This window comes from Mytilus edulis, chromosome 10 (assembly GCF_963676685.1).
Source record: "Mytilus edulis chromosome 10, xbMytEdul2.2, whole genome shotgun sequence".
NCBI lineage: Eukaryota > Metazoa > Mollusca > Bivalvia > Mytilida > Mytilidae > Mytilus > Mytilus edulis.
In genome coordinates, this window is record NC_092353.1 from 45,974,693 (window position 1) to 45,989,557 (window position 14,865).

The window sequence follows — 14,865 nt, forward strand, 5'->3', positions numbered from 1 at the left end:
GCTATTCCAATTGGCAATATAATTTCATGGATAATCAAATACATTGTAGTTTCTACTGGACTAATTTGTCTTGTCTTTTGTGACCCTCATGAAATTACAGTACCACATAAAACCAGGGAGGTCATAAACCTTTATTCAGAGCTTGCAAATACAAAATAATGTGCTCAAAAACAACAAATCCAAATTTCAATTGGCATTGTTTATCATACTTCAAATTTTTATGACCCTATTGAAGTAAGGGGTTAATATACAGTTTCAGTCTTTGAATGAGCAGAAAAGGCTCCCTTTGAGCTGCTGTATTCAGTTCAAAATATCTCTTATTATTGGATTGACTCAATGATCATGCTGTGTTCAACTGCTTCCAGTGTTTGTTTGCTCTTAATTGTTTTTCTCTGTGGTTATTTTGCTTGGTGTTTTGGTATTTGTGGCTTAAAAAACTCATATTTTTAACTTAAATGCAATAAATAATTGATACTTGCACAATGAACACAATATTAGCTCTGTTTGCAGAGATTGACAGATGCATTAGTTGTGCAAGATTTTGCATCTCAAAAGTCGCAGATACAGCAACTAATATATTGGTTGATATGTATTAGCTTGGACATTTGTAAATTGATTCCATTAATTACCACTCAATACCTACATTAATCTGTAATATCACACTATCCCATATAGATCCTTGTACATTATTTCTGTCCTAATTGGAATTTCCTTTTCCAGCCAGGAAAGCTTGATTCAATTCAAATCCAACATTACCAATTTAACCTAATTAGACTACTTTGCTTTAACAGGAGTGTGAATTATTAGGTGATATTAGGTGTATTATTCCCTGGTATATTGACCTCTTGGCTATTATACTTTGCTGCCATAAAATGCAGAGTAATTAAACCATCAAATCTTTTTCTTTCACTAAATTATTGAATCCTAATAGGATATTTTCAATTAGGTTTTCAAAATTTGATTTTAGAGGGGGGTCCCTCGGAGGGGTCCTGATCCCAAAATCCCGGGCTTTAAAAACCGAAATCCTGAGGTCCCAAATTTAAATTAATTTAAATCCCAAAATTCGAAAAAAGAATTCCCGGATCCCGAATGGGTCAATCCCGAAATCCGGAGCTTAAAAACACTTGATCCTGAAGTCCCAGTAAAGGTCCCTTCCCCCCTTATTTTAGGCCCATCCCTAAGTTCAACCACCTCTTACATTACCAATGATCAGATATTGTTTAAACAAAGGGGCTTTGAAATGTTAAATTCAATTCAACACTAAAAAAATCAAACATTTAGCAAAAAGACATTGTTGTAACCAGGTGCTCCGCAGGGCGCAGCTTTATACGACCGCAGAGGTCGATCCCTGAACAGTTGGGGCAGGTATGGACAAAACATTTAAGCGTGATACAGCTCTGAATTTGGATTGTGATCAAATTTTTGACATTATATGGGTTTTTTAAATAAAACAAATGTCAAGATTTTACAAATCAATTAAAGATTTCTTCTTCAAACTTATTTAAATCTAAAATTAAATAGTTGACACAGAATAGGTTTCTGACACAGAATGTGGTCTAATGAACTTAAATTTTTTTTTGCCTTTGAGCTATTCATTATGCTGTTGAATATTAATCCTGTCAAAAAAATGTTTGAAGAAATTTTCTTTTTATTTATGAAATCTGAAATGAGAACAAGTATGGACACAACTTTTAAGTTTGATACAGCTATAAATGTGGATTGTGATTAAATAGTTGACACAACATAGGTTTATGTCACATTATGAATTTGGTTTAAGAAATGAAAATTAGAATTTAAAGTTTTTAAATTTAATATTAAACTATTATGGTTCAATATCCAAAATGTAAATAGTCATGTCTGGCAAATGTCCAACATACATTATCTAAAAACATTTTAGATAAGATAAGCAAAAAAAGCTTCATCAGCAACATTTTATATTGGCAAATTTCATTGATTTCTATTCACTTAAACTAAAGTTATAGTGCGAAAACCAAGAAAATGCTTATTTGGGCCCTTTTTGGCAACTAATTCCTAAAATGTTGGGACCAAAACTCCCAAAATCAATCCCAACCTTCCTTTTGTGGTCATAAACCTTGTGTTAAAATTTCATTGATTTCTATTCACTTTTACTAAAGTTAGAGTGCGAAAACTAAAAGTATTCGGACGACGACGGCGACGCAGGACGACGACGCCAACGGGATAGCAATATACGACCAAAAAATTAAAATTTTGCTGTCGTATAAAAACCTCCATAATGAAAAAAAAATATCTCTCATGACTTGACCTTTAATAAGTATAGATTATCAGGTTTAATCCTTATCATTTAATGTGATGAAAATCTGATAATTGATTTATCGGGTTGCATTTGTGTTGTTTTAACAATTGAAACAACAGTTTTTCTTTGTTTCACCAGCAAATCTGAAGAGGACTGGATAACTTCAGGTCAAACTTGTGTCACCATTGTATGATGTCATGTCAAACATTATGACATTGATGATCATTCTGGATTCAAAGTCATTAAGGCCAGGTCAGGCATGTTTGAGGTCACAAAGCCATGATTTGTAATAAGAGCTGAACAAAGTCACAACCAGTAAATGAAGGCCCAAAAACAAATTTCTATATCACATCACATCTATAGTTATAGTTTGCAAATAAATGTTCATTTTATTGCTGATGTATAGTCAAAAACACTGTCCGATAATGAAATAAAGACCACCTAAAACCATAAGGCTTGTGTGCAGATTTCAGCAAAACCATAAAATTAAATATCCACAAACATGTAAGGTTTGCTTCATCAACAAAAACTGGCACCCACAAAAATAATTGAATCCACAATATGCCTTGAAAATAAGGGAGGTTTTGGTGGTTGTTTTGAAAAAATTGAATCAAAGTAACAGTTACTGCTTATAGAGAAACAAAATTTAAATATTCTGCTTTTAAAAATGTTTGAAATAAAATATCGCTACCGGGTATTCAAATTTGAATTTTTCCTCTTCATTGTAGATTATCTCCCTTTAAATGCACTTCTTCAACTTATCACTTTCATGTTTTTTTACGCAAAAAAAACACAAATGTTTTAGATAGCTTAAATAAAACTGAAGATTATAAGATGTACTTCCTTATGCATGATTTGATGTGCACTGATAATTTCTATCTGTAATATTATACTACTTAAAAATGTTTATATACTCAATGACTTTGTAGCTAGCATGCTACCTACAGTATCAAATTCCAACCTATTAACAATGAAATGAACAATAAATAGCCTACAGACTATTTTTATTGCATGGAACTGTAAGTTCTATTTTTGTTTTAATATTTCCACTCAAGTCTTTTCTGCAATTAAGTAAGATTTTCATGCAAATAAGTATATTCTTTTTTCATCGAACTTGACATTATAACTGAATGGTTTTCCATGCTATTTATTGCGATATTTATATGAGAGTTTTGAGAATGTTAAAAATATGATTGATACTAAACAGTCATGAAAGCATTAATTATTCAGTTTTATAAACAACAAATATCTGACATTTTATAACGACTAAAATAATATAGTTGTGTCACAGATTTTAAAGAAAAAAAATGATAATTTCCAACATGTCATTAACGAAGCACTGTATTCTGGGCTATATAGAGATCATATTTCATACCAAGGATAAAATATAAACCCCCCCAATGTCACTAAATTAAACGGTTTGTCTTGGTTTTTTAATATACCATCTAAAACAATCATCTCTTAATGACGTCTTTACACTAAATCCATTGGATGTTGGATGTGTCAAGATGATATTTAAGTCTTAAAAATATGTGATTTGTTACTAGTTGTTATTGGCTTAATTTTAACTAGCATTCAGTAACTGTGAGTTCTCTCAGGTCTGTATTTTGTGTCTTGTGTTTTTGTTAGCGTGGTTTTAACCTTTGTATCAAACTGATTAGTTTAGCCCTTTTCAAATGATTTTTCTAGTGTGTTCTCATATTGTACTGTTACACAAATACTCCCAGTTAAGGAGCGGTTTTGGTGTCAGCCTGCTTAACAAACATGTTTAACCCCAACACATTCTGTATGTGTCTGTCTTAGGTCAGAACCCTGCACAATTCAGAGGTTGTTAATTGTTTCTGTATATCATATTTGTTTTTTACCTAGATCAGGCTAATAGGTTTCTTGTTTGAAGTGTTTTTACATTTGTCAATTCAGGGCATTCTTGCTAACAATGAGGTATGGTTTTGCTCATTGTTGAAGGCTGTATGGTGATCTATAGTCGTTCACCTCTACATCATTGTGTCTCTGGGTGAGAGCTGTTTCATTCAAAAGTGATGTTGTCACATCTTATTTTAATATCAAACTGTGATAAATATATATTCTGACCAAATCATTTTTTCTGTGAACTTTTTTTCTATGACGTATTTTAAATGTTAAATGTTCTTGTGTTTTCTTTTTTTTAATCAGTTTCTGATTTCTTTTTCATTTTCAACATATTTTTATAAAAACAACGAAATTTGAACACCAAAGTATCAAATCAACAGAGATACTAGCTAACAGAACCCAAAAGGAGCAAATACAATTTGGTAAATTCTGTAAAAACTGGTCTATTTCATAAGCAGTTACTCTGACAAGTTGTGCCAATAAAGCCAGCAAAATTTTCAGATCTAGTTTGAAGGAGACCCTTAGTTTAAACAAATTTATTTATAGCAGATTGTGAAACAAGTTATTGCAACTTATATTAATCCCTTTCCATTTTGCGGGTGCAATGCTGTGAGTGCTGCCTTGAAGCGGCATTAACCTGCTCTTTTTTCAAAATCTACAAGGGTGTCTGTAAGAGATGTGGCTCTCTTTTAAAACGGGTCAGCCATTTATCGTACCCTTCCAAAGGAGTATCATCATTTCTCAAGACCATACTCTCAAAATGATGTCAAGAGAGAGCCGAAAAATTCAGTCTCTGAAATTTTCTCCCCGGAATGAGGATCAAAACCAGGAACCTTTGTTATAGTATTCTGATGTCGCAGCTAACCACTTCCTTACGACCCTTCTGTCATCAATATAAGGTGCATATTAAAAATTACCTGTAAGATGTCTGTTTCTTTATGGAGAAGTTGGATAACTTGTCGAGTAAATCTTCCTCATTGTCAGAATCTGAAGGAATGCTAGCGCATTCCGCCATTTTTCTTACATCTTCAAAAATAATTCACACACTTTAAATCCCTATATTCATAGTAAAGTTGTAATGATTTTTACTTCTCTTTTAATCCTGAAAAGAAAAAAAGTAAAAATGGTTAAAAAAAGTTCCTGGGATTATGCAGGTTAAAAATGAGAAAAAAATAATTATAAGTGAACTTTTTCACCCAATTTTAGGAAAGATAATCCATTCATTAATGACATTGTACCATCTTAACACTTTTTCTTCACATTCTGCATGCAGACATTAACCTCATTTATGACTTTGTGAGGTCATAGACACAGTTGAAAATCATTACAAGGATATTGCACAGTATAAATTAAAGAAAAGTATTGGCATTTCAGAATAGATCTATTGTCAGAAGTTCGACGTTTTAATTCTAATTTGTGATATAATTTCTAGAAAACTGTGACATATTGCACCATAAACTTGAGCCTTAAACTTTTTTGTGACTTTATAAATAGGCAGTCTCAATTTCCCAAGGGATACAGACTTAAAGCTATCCTATACTGTAAATTCAGATATTATTGTGTGCTTTATTATTGTGATTTTGTCATTCTAGACTTAAATGCGATTCTAATTTTTACGATTCAAAGAAAAATCCTGTCTAATTCATATAAAATATTTCAAAATGCGAGTTTAAATAATATTGCGCATTTACAACTCTGTCGCATTTTTCGCAATAATAAAAACCTCGCATTAATTTCTGAATTTACAGTATATGAATGTTAGTGGAAATTGAAATTATAATTCTTTTAAGACATCTGTATAACACAGCATATATGACAAATGTGATCGCCATATCATAACATATGAAATTGCTATATTGCTTTCTGAAATGTCAAGTTCAAAATCAACTATTACACAATACGTCATGATTTAAACTTAAGGATTTCGCTACTCTTGTTTATGAATTAATATTTAATAAGGTAGATTTTCGGAACCCTCTATCCATACACTACAGAGGTAATAAAATATTTTCCAGCTTACCCCTTCTCTTCTTTATATGATTTTATAACATATATACAATGTAGTTTAAATGGCCATTTTTGAAAATCTTGTAAAATCATTGTTATGATTTCATAGTTTTTACAAGAAAAAGTTGTCAATATCATTATGTATAAAAAATCTTCAGAACAATTTCCAACCAAATTTTCAATTGATTAATAATTTTCAAAAACAAGAACATGGACCTTTCATTCTATTCTGTTTATTGAGTTTCCTTATTTATATATAATATTATCAATTAATAAAGGTCTTTTAAAAAGTTTGTTATTTTGAAACTAAGGAGCAATCCTCCTTTTGTCAATAAAAAATATTTGTTGTATTTTACAACTTCAAAGTGTAATCTCACTTACTTCCCTTTTTTAGAAAATAATTTTTTTTTTTTTTTTTTTTTTTTTCAAAATTTTTACACTCACAAAGTTGCAAAACCTCTCTCCAACTTGTACTGAAGCAGTGTCCAAAATTTTTTATAATTATTCAATCCAAGAATGTATATTTTCACTTTCATAATAATATTCAAATGCTTCCTCCCCCTGACAACAGCACTGAAAGAATCATGCCTATACAGACTGAAATCAACTGAGAACTCTCTAAAGAATTGTATTGATATAGGTACTGTCATTTGACTGTCTGTCCTACTCGTGCCAAATTGTAGTATTATTAGTAACATTAAGTTACATAAAATATGGATTTTGAAGGTTAAATACCAGTAAGATTCCTACATGGAATATTGCATCTTAAATGTCATTACCTTCTCAACATGGTATGGCATATATAGGAAAATGTGGTAAAAAAAATTATCGCTATTATTGGTATTTTACCTTTGATAATTTTTCGTATCATGCTACTCGCTTGAGATGGAAAATTATTGCTGGAAACTAAGGAGCCACATGGCGTTGCTAATGAAATTGACAACATCGTCATAGGTAAAAAAGCGATAAACAGATTATTATTGGTCATCTCAACTCGATTGTTTTCCTTGCTTTTGCCGTTACCGGCTCAAGCGAGAAAATGAATCTCGTTGAGATAACCAACGATAATCTATAATTCTTTAATTCTTTTGACAACTTTAAATTGTGTTATCTCTTATTCACTTCCCTTTTTTTACAAAATAATTCTTTTTTTCTTTTTCAAAATTCTTACACTAACCAAGTTGCAAAACATCTCTTCAACTTGTTTTGAAGCAGTGTCCAAAATTTTTAACTAAGTCTTATAATTCTTCAACAAAAATCCAAGAATACATATTTTCACTATCATATTCATCAATTCAAATGCCTCCTCCCCCTGACAACAGCACTGAAAGAATGATGCCTTCAGACTGAAATCAACTTTGAGAACTCTCTAAAGAATTGTAATGATTTAGGACTACTGTCATTTGACTGTCTGTCCTACTCATGCCAAATTGTAGTATTATTAGTAACATTATAGTTACATAAAATATGGATTTTGAAGGTTAAATACCACTAAGATTCCTACACGGAATATTGCATCTTAAATGTCATTAACTTCTCAACATGGCATGGCATATATAGGAAAATGTGGTAAAACAATTTTTCGCTATTTTTGGCATTTTACCTTTGATCTTTTTTTGTGATAATTTTTCATATCATGCTACTCGTTTGAGATGGAAAATTATTGCTGGAAACTAAGGAGCCAGTGGCGTTGCTAATGAAATTGACATGAAATTGACAACATCATCATAGGTAAAAAAGCGATAAACAGATTATCATTGGTCATCTCAACTCCATTGTGTTTCTTGCTTTCGCCGTTACCGGGTCAAGCGAGAAAATCAATCTCGTTGAGATGACCAACGATAATCTATAATTCTTTAATTCTTTTGACAACTTTAAATTGTGTTATCTCTTATTCACTTCCCATTTTTTACAAAATAATTTTTTTTTTTTTTTTTCAAAATTCTGGCACTAACCAAGTTGCAAAACATCTCTTCAACTTGTTTTGAAGCAGTGTCAAAATTTTTAACTAAGTCAATTATAATTCTTCAACAAAAATCCAAGAATACATATTTTCACAATCATATTCATCAACTCAAATGCCTCCTCCCCCTGACAACAGCACTGAAAGAATGATGCCTTCAGACTGAAATCAACTTTGAGAACTCTCTAAAGAATTGTTCTGATTAGGACTTCTGTCTGTCCAACTCATGCCAAATTGTAGTATTATTACATGTATATTAGTAACATTAGTTACATAAAATATGGATTTTGAAGGTTAAATACCAGTAAGATTCCTACACGGAATATTGCATCTTAAATGTCATTATCTTCTCAACACTGCATGGCATATATAGGAAAATGTGGTAAAAAAAAATTCCTAATTTTATCGCGTCTGTAAATGTCATCCATATGTAGAATTAATCTACTGGGACAGAGAATTCTTCCTTTGTAAAAAGATAAATCTTTTTCTAGATAAGGGATATCAACCTGACAGTTTGAGGCTTGAACAAAACCATAACAGATATTTATACACTAATCTATTTCAATAAGTTTCCGAAATTCAGAATAATAAATGGACTAAAAGTATGTTGTGATAGCTGGTCAAATTGACCAATAAAAAAAATGTAAAACTTGATTGATTTTCTTGTTTTATCTGTAAGTTAATGTATATGTAATGAATTGGATTCATTGGTGAAAAGAAATCTGTATACAGAATTTTATGATTTACGACTTAGGGACATATATTGATATCAATATAGTCTTGGTCTAAATCAAAAGTTTCCCTCGTACAAAATGTATTATAAGCTCTATATTGTATACATGGAAACTTAATTTTTTTTTAAACTAACTATAGAATATTTATGTTGTTGAGCTATTAATTCACTTTTCTCAAATTTTTGTGCTATTTTCACATTTCTTGATCGTTGTGAGAAAAATATTTCTCCTCACTAGTGAAATATCAGTTCCTTGCGCTTTAAATAATAAAATTTAACGGTCTCGAGTGGAGAAATATTGTAATACACTTGTTGCAGTGTCGGAATCTATATATATACCCAACTTGGGTAAGAAATTCATTTAATTCAATAACCAATGAAGATTAAAATTATGAATCCACAGTTATTAGAGAGTAAACTGATTGATTGATTTATTTAATTAATAAATGATTCTACGTTTACACTTTAAAAAAAAACTGTGATTGGTTGATTGATTGGTGATTATCTATGTGCTATTTGGTGCTCTATCTTATTTATCCCAAGCCCGCCAACCAACACTCCCAAGGTTTAGACAATTTTTACTCAAATGATCAAATATGCATTTCAGATCGTTTCAGTTCATTATAAAATGAACTTTTCAATTTTTATCTAAGCGTGATCCGAATTAATATTATAAAATGCCTAGGATTTTTAATAATTCTGAATATTCTAGTACCGTAATTTTAATATTAATTCTGAATATTTTTAACTAGAAAACTATGTACATGTTTGATTTGGTAAATCACAGATTTATTAATAAAATATTGTAGATCTAACACAGCTATACTCCTTCTTTCTGCGTGAAGAATTCAGTGGCGGATCCAGAAATTTTCATAAGTGGGGGCCCACTGACTGACCTAAGAGGGGGCCCGCTCCAGTCACGCTTCAGTGATTCCCTATATAAGCAACCAAATTTTTTCCCAAAAAGGGGGGGCCCGGGCCCCCTGGGCCCCCCCCCCTAAATCTGCCTCTGGAATTGAGATCTGTAATTCAATATTTAATTAGTGCCTTTTTTGCATTTGTAGTAAATTACTAGTCTAGTGACAACAATTGACGTCATATATTCCTCTTAAAAAACACACCGACTGTGTTAACATTTGGTCTAATAGGAGAAAATTAGCATCTTGTCTGCACCATTATATCGCCTGTGTTTGATGAAACTAATCAACCCCTTTTAACCTGCAAGCTATATAGAACACCAAACCCATATAAAAATCGATCATTTAATCATTAGCGATGCAAAATATACTTGTCGTGTTGACTGAGCCGCCACTAAATTAGAACATCTCCAGGGACCAGAATAGATTGTCCCCAATTTATTTCAACAAAAGAGCATAATTGTTATCCGTTAAGCTTTCTTGGAAACAACTTAAACTGGCTAATGAACTAAGATATGAAAAATATTGTTATTTATGCTTGCATACATTCTGAAACAAATCTACGATCTAATAAACTGACTAACCAAATAATTTCTATTATGCTTTGACATTAGACAATTAACTTGTCAACACTCTGGTCACCTATACTGATTTAATTTACATCTGCACAAAAGGATACAAATGCAAATAGATTCTATGATAAACTAATTGGTGCTGCTTTTTGCTTTTGTTCTTGAAACATTTCAAACTTTTGTTTGAACTAAGAAATTTATGTATCACAGCATGCAGGTACATACAATTACTGTCCTGCATCATTTTTTGAAATACAACTTTTTTAATTGACAGCATTGTCTTGTATTTATAGTTATAACTTATAAATAAAGTTGAATTCTTTGATTTATTGTTTTACGTCATGCCCGCTAACAAATTGAAAACTGTACCTATACACCTTATTTTAAGTCCAGATTTTTAGTATTCGTATTATTATCTTTGAAAGTCTTACTGATTAAATTACTACAATAGGGAACAATGCGACAATGGTTGAATTTCCGTGTATATAGCAAAATCATAAATACACCGTTTGGTGGTGCTCCTGTCAGATGCGGAACGTACAGATAAGGTAATAGGTAACCGGTGAATATACTATTGGTATCAGTATCGGATTCGACCCGGAACTTGTTAATTATTGGCAATATTAATTATGTGGAAAACAAAAGGGTCTGAAGTGGTGTAATTTTTAATCTACACCATTGTCCTATATTAGCTATATATAAAGTTGAATTCTTTGATTTGTCGTTTTTACCCCATGACGGCTGACAAATTTGACCTCGTTATTTTAGTATTGTAGATTTCAAGTCAAAATCTTAATATGTCACTGTTCCCCATTTCCATTCTCAATTTTATTAGTCATTTGAGTCAATAGCCACCGAAAGATTAAATCAAAACTTATTTGAGGGACAGGGTAACATTGATATTGATTGATTGATTCTTGGTGTTTTACACCACTTTTGAGTGCCACATTTGATTTATTTTGTGGTGCCCAGTTTTTATTGCACGAGGAAGCAAGAGTACCAAGAGAAAAACCATGACCTTCAATAGTAAAACTGACAACTCTAGTCAATTAATATTGATGTCGAGTGCACTTGCACGAGCGGGGTTCGAACTCAATCTCAGTGTTGAGTTGGAGTCACTGTTGACCGGCTAGTGGTTACAGTAGTAGAACTCTAGTGATTACAGTGGTAGAACTAGTTAGACTTTGTGAGTGGCTAAGCCAACGAGACCCCTACATTGAGATTGACATATCATATAGATATCTGTGACTCATTTCACAAAAAATCGTTTGAGAAAAAATGTTCTTCAGTCAAGAACACTTCAGCTTGTTCTTCAGTCAAGAACATTTCAGCTGATGATAACTTACAATCAATGTTTACCATTAGTTGTCTTTAATTTTTTGTGTGGTTGGTTCGCTGTATTATTGAAATAATGTATACCCTATATCTGACCAACATTTCATTCATATTCCAGTATGCTTATTTAATAGATTTTATTTCAGTTTTTTCTGACATATTATGGTACCAAAATAAATAGGAACTAATTTCTGATTCTATGTATTACAGTATTTGCATTACTCATCAGAGTAGCCATTGGGGGAGATCAAATTTAAAATAATAAGATTGATTTAGAGAAACCAATTAAATTTTAATCTAGTCACAAAATCTATATGCCAAAAGGTTGACAATATCAAATTATCAATCTAGTTTTTATACTACAATTAATCCTTTGCAACTGAAATCTGTCAAGATTTTTATTTATTTTGATAGGGGGAAGACAATTATTAGTAGAAACTTTAAATTATTCAATGCCAGTTTTTAATTGCCAAGGGAGGTTTATTAATTGCTATATCAAACAAGATGAAGAAAAATCTGGTAAAATATAATGTATTGAATTAATACAGGTTCCATGTAGATTTTAAATTATTTATAAAATCTGTATTGATTTAATGACGATCCTACTGGTACCCTTATGAAATAAATATATATCTATATATATATAAATTTATTTTCATAGAAATAAAATCACTAAATAGGTCATGAAAGTAATTCATTTTCAATTAAATTGTAAGACAATATATTCTGCTACAACACAGAAACAGTATCAAATACTATGTAATATCCAAGTTTTTGTCATTGTTGAAAGTCATATGGTGACCTATAGTTTTCCTTTTGTGGGAAAAAATTGGTTGATTATTTAGATAAGCATGACTATTGCACACCCCTTATTAGACAGTCAGTGGTTCCCCTCTGATGAAAGTTGCTGGATCCACCTGATGATGCACTGTCTTCCACTGCAGGGTAGAAACTCATCAATGCATACCTGAGGCTTATCAATTTAAATGCCAGAGTCAGCTAGACAGATTTCACCTAAATCAGACTTATCAGTAATGCTCAAATCAAAATAGTCTGATATGTCTGAGGGAAAAATCTACCAAGTCTTAAAAATTGGAAAAATTCTGCAAACAATTCCATAAAAGCAGGTGTACAATAAAATTGACAATAGAAATGGGGAAGGTGACAAAGAGACAAATCCTGACCAAAGAGCTGAAAACAGACAATGGCCACCAATGGGTCTTCAATACAGCAACAAAATCTCACATGTTATGATGTAGTACGTGTAATATCTGAGTTGAAAACTGAAGGAATTGATTATACAAATAAGGTACAACATATCACCATACAAATTCAATAAGCCTGAGTTTTGGACTTCGTCCAACCCTGGTCAAAATTTCTCATCTAAAATAATGAAGTTGTGTCCAATTATGATATTCTAACTGTCTGGTATAGAATAGAGTAATTAAGTATCTCCTTGTATATAACTGACCAGTAATCACTAATATGTAGAATACAAGACCATGAGCCAACATAATACACAAGTTGGTAAATTGCTCTTTTCCGTGATGAAACGTGATAGGCAGTATATGTTCACTAGGACAGAAATAATCTTTTCCATCAAGAAAACATGGGTCATTTTCCCTGGACATTCACTAGTTTTAATTAAAAACCTCAAAAGAAAAAAAGGCCAATAACAATTTATTCTAAAAGTTGAGAAGTCTGAACTAGTTTCTATCATCTTAATGGCTTCCTAGGTAGAGATATCACTGTCACCATAATACACCTTAATCTTTCAATTTCCAGCGTAATCCCACAATTCATTTCTTTTTCTACCAAAATGCACAATAGAATCATTATTCCTTAAACCTAGACATTATTTTTCACTTATAATGACGGCATTAGGACCGGAATCAGTTACAAAATAATAGGATTTTCCTAACATTCGACTCTCTTTGTAATCTGTCTAACAAATTAATCAACATAATGAACCCTATACTTTATATCTTTTCATTTGTCTAAGTGAAAACAATGAGTTGAGACTATAACCTCTGTTCAATAGCACAGGTGTGGGTCAACCCATTTTTAAAAGGGGGGTTTCCAACCCAGGATATAGGTGGGTTCCAACTATATATCCCCATTCAAATTCATTGATGGTCAAAAAGAAAGGGGGATTCCAACGCCCCATTTTGAATTTTGATCATGTAATTTTTATGAAGCATTTTTTTAAATTGCTTACAGGGATTCAATTCACAGGTTTTCAACTTTTCCTAAGAATTTTGTAACTGTTTTTTCCTAGGATATATACATAAAAAGTTTTACTAATGAGCCATGGATTCATAAGCCAAGCTATACTTTTTATTTGTAGAATAAGAAACAGGTAATTGAATCTTATACAAATTTTTCAAAACACAAATAATAAAATTGAAAACAGACTAATTAAGGCCACCAATGGGTCTTCAACACAGATAGAAAATCCAACACTCTCACATCTGCTGGCCCCTAAACAGATCATGCATGTAATACATCTGAATTTAGAGAATCTAAAGAGCTCATAAATGAAGAGTGACAAAAACATGACAAATTGAAGCCCGTTGTCAAACCTTAAAGTTGAGAATGGAAATGGGGAATGTGGCAAAGAGACAACAACCCAACCATAGAAAACACAACAGCAGAAGGTCACCAACAGGTCTTCAATGTAGCGAGAAATTCCCGCACCTGGAGGCGTCCCTCAGCTGGCCTTGAATTCCTCTTCCTACCTTTTATTGTGAAGGGTATAACTAACATATAGAGACCAAAAAATCCCAAATCTTTTTTTTGTTTTTTAATATATACAGGTAAGATTTCAATTCAATTCTCACGGCATAATTACGCGTAACTTTAAACAAAATATCAGAAAAAACTGCCAGGAGTCCTTTATTCTCTACCATATCTGAATTTTGAATCATCTACCCTCATACAGGAAACAAAGTCAAAGCAAACAAACTTTTTTTAAAGATTCTAAGCATACTTACATGTTAAAGTTTGGAAATTTTCTCCACAAACCTAAATCTATTAACCTTCCTGGAAACTAATTATAACTTCTCATGCATCTGCATCCTACATGCAAATTAAATCTTGCCATTCATTTCTAATGCAAACATTTATACAGAATGTTGACAGAAGATGGATACAAATCACATCTCCACGATGCGTTTACAAATTTGAATTGCGTA

At 31.7% G+C, this 14,865-nt stretch overlaps 2 protein-coding genes across 17 annotated transcripts in view; one reads left to right on the forward strand and one right to left on the reverse strand.

Moving 5' to 3' along the window:
* LOC139491293 (diacylglycerol kinase zeta-like) overlaps positions 1-14,865 on the reverse strand; it is a 203,098-nt gene that overhangs the window by 156,450 nt on the left and 31,783 nt on the right. For all 15 annotated transcript variants that reach the window (XM_071278899.1, XM_071278893.1, XM_071278886.1 and 12 more), the window contains exon 2: positions 5,062-5,246. In XM_071278899.1, the coding sequence (XP_071135000.1) occupies positions 5,062-5,159 (98 nt within the window). In that variant the 5' untranslated portion in view covers positions 5,160-5,246. The remainder of the gene's footprint in view (positions 1-5,061; positions 5,247-14,865) is intronic.
* LOC139491297 (glutamate [NMDA] receptor subunit 1-like) overlaps positions 1-14,865 on the forward strand; it is a 137,157-nt gene that overhangs the window by 35,544 nt on the left and 86,748 nt on the right. The window lies entirely within an intron of this gene.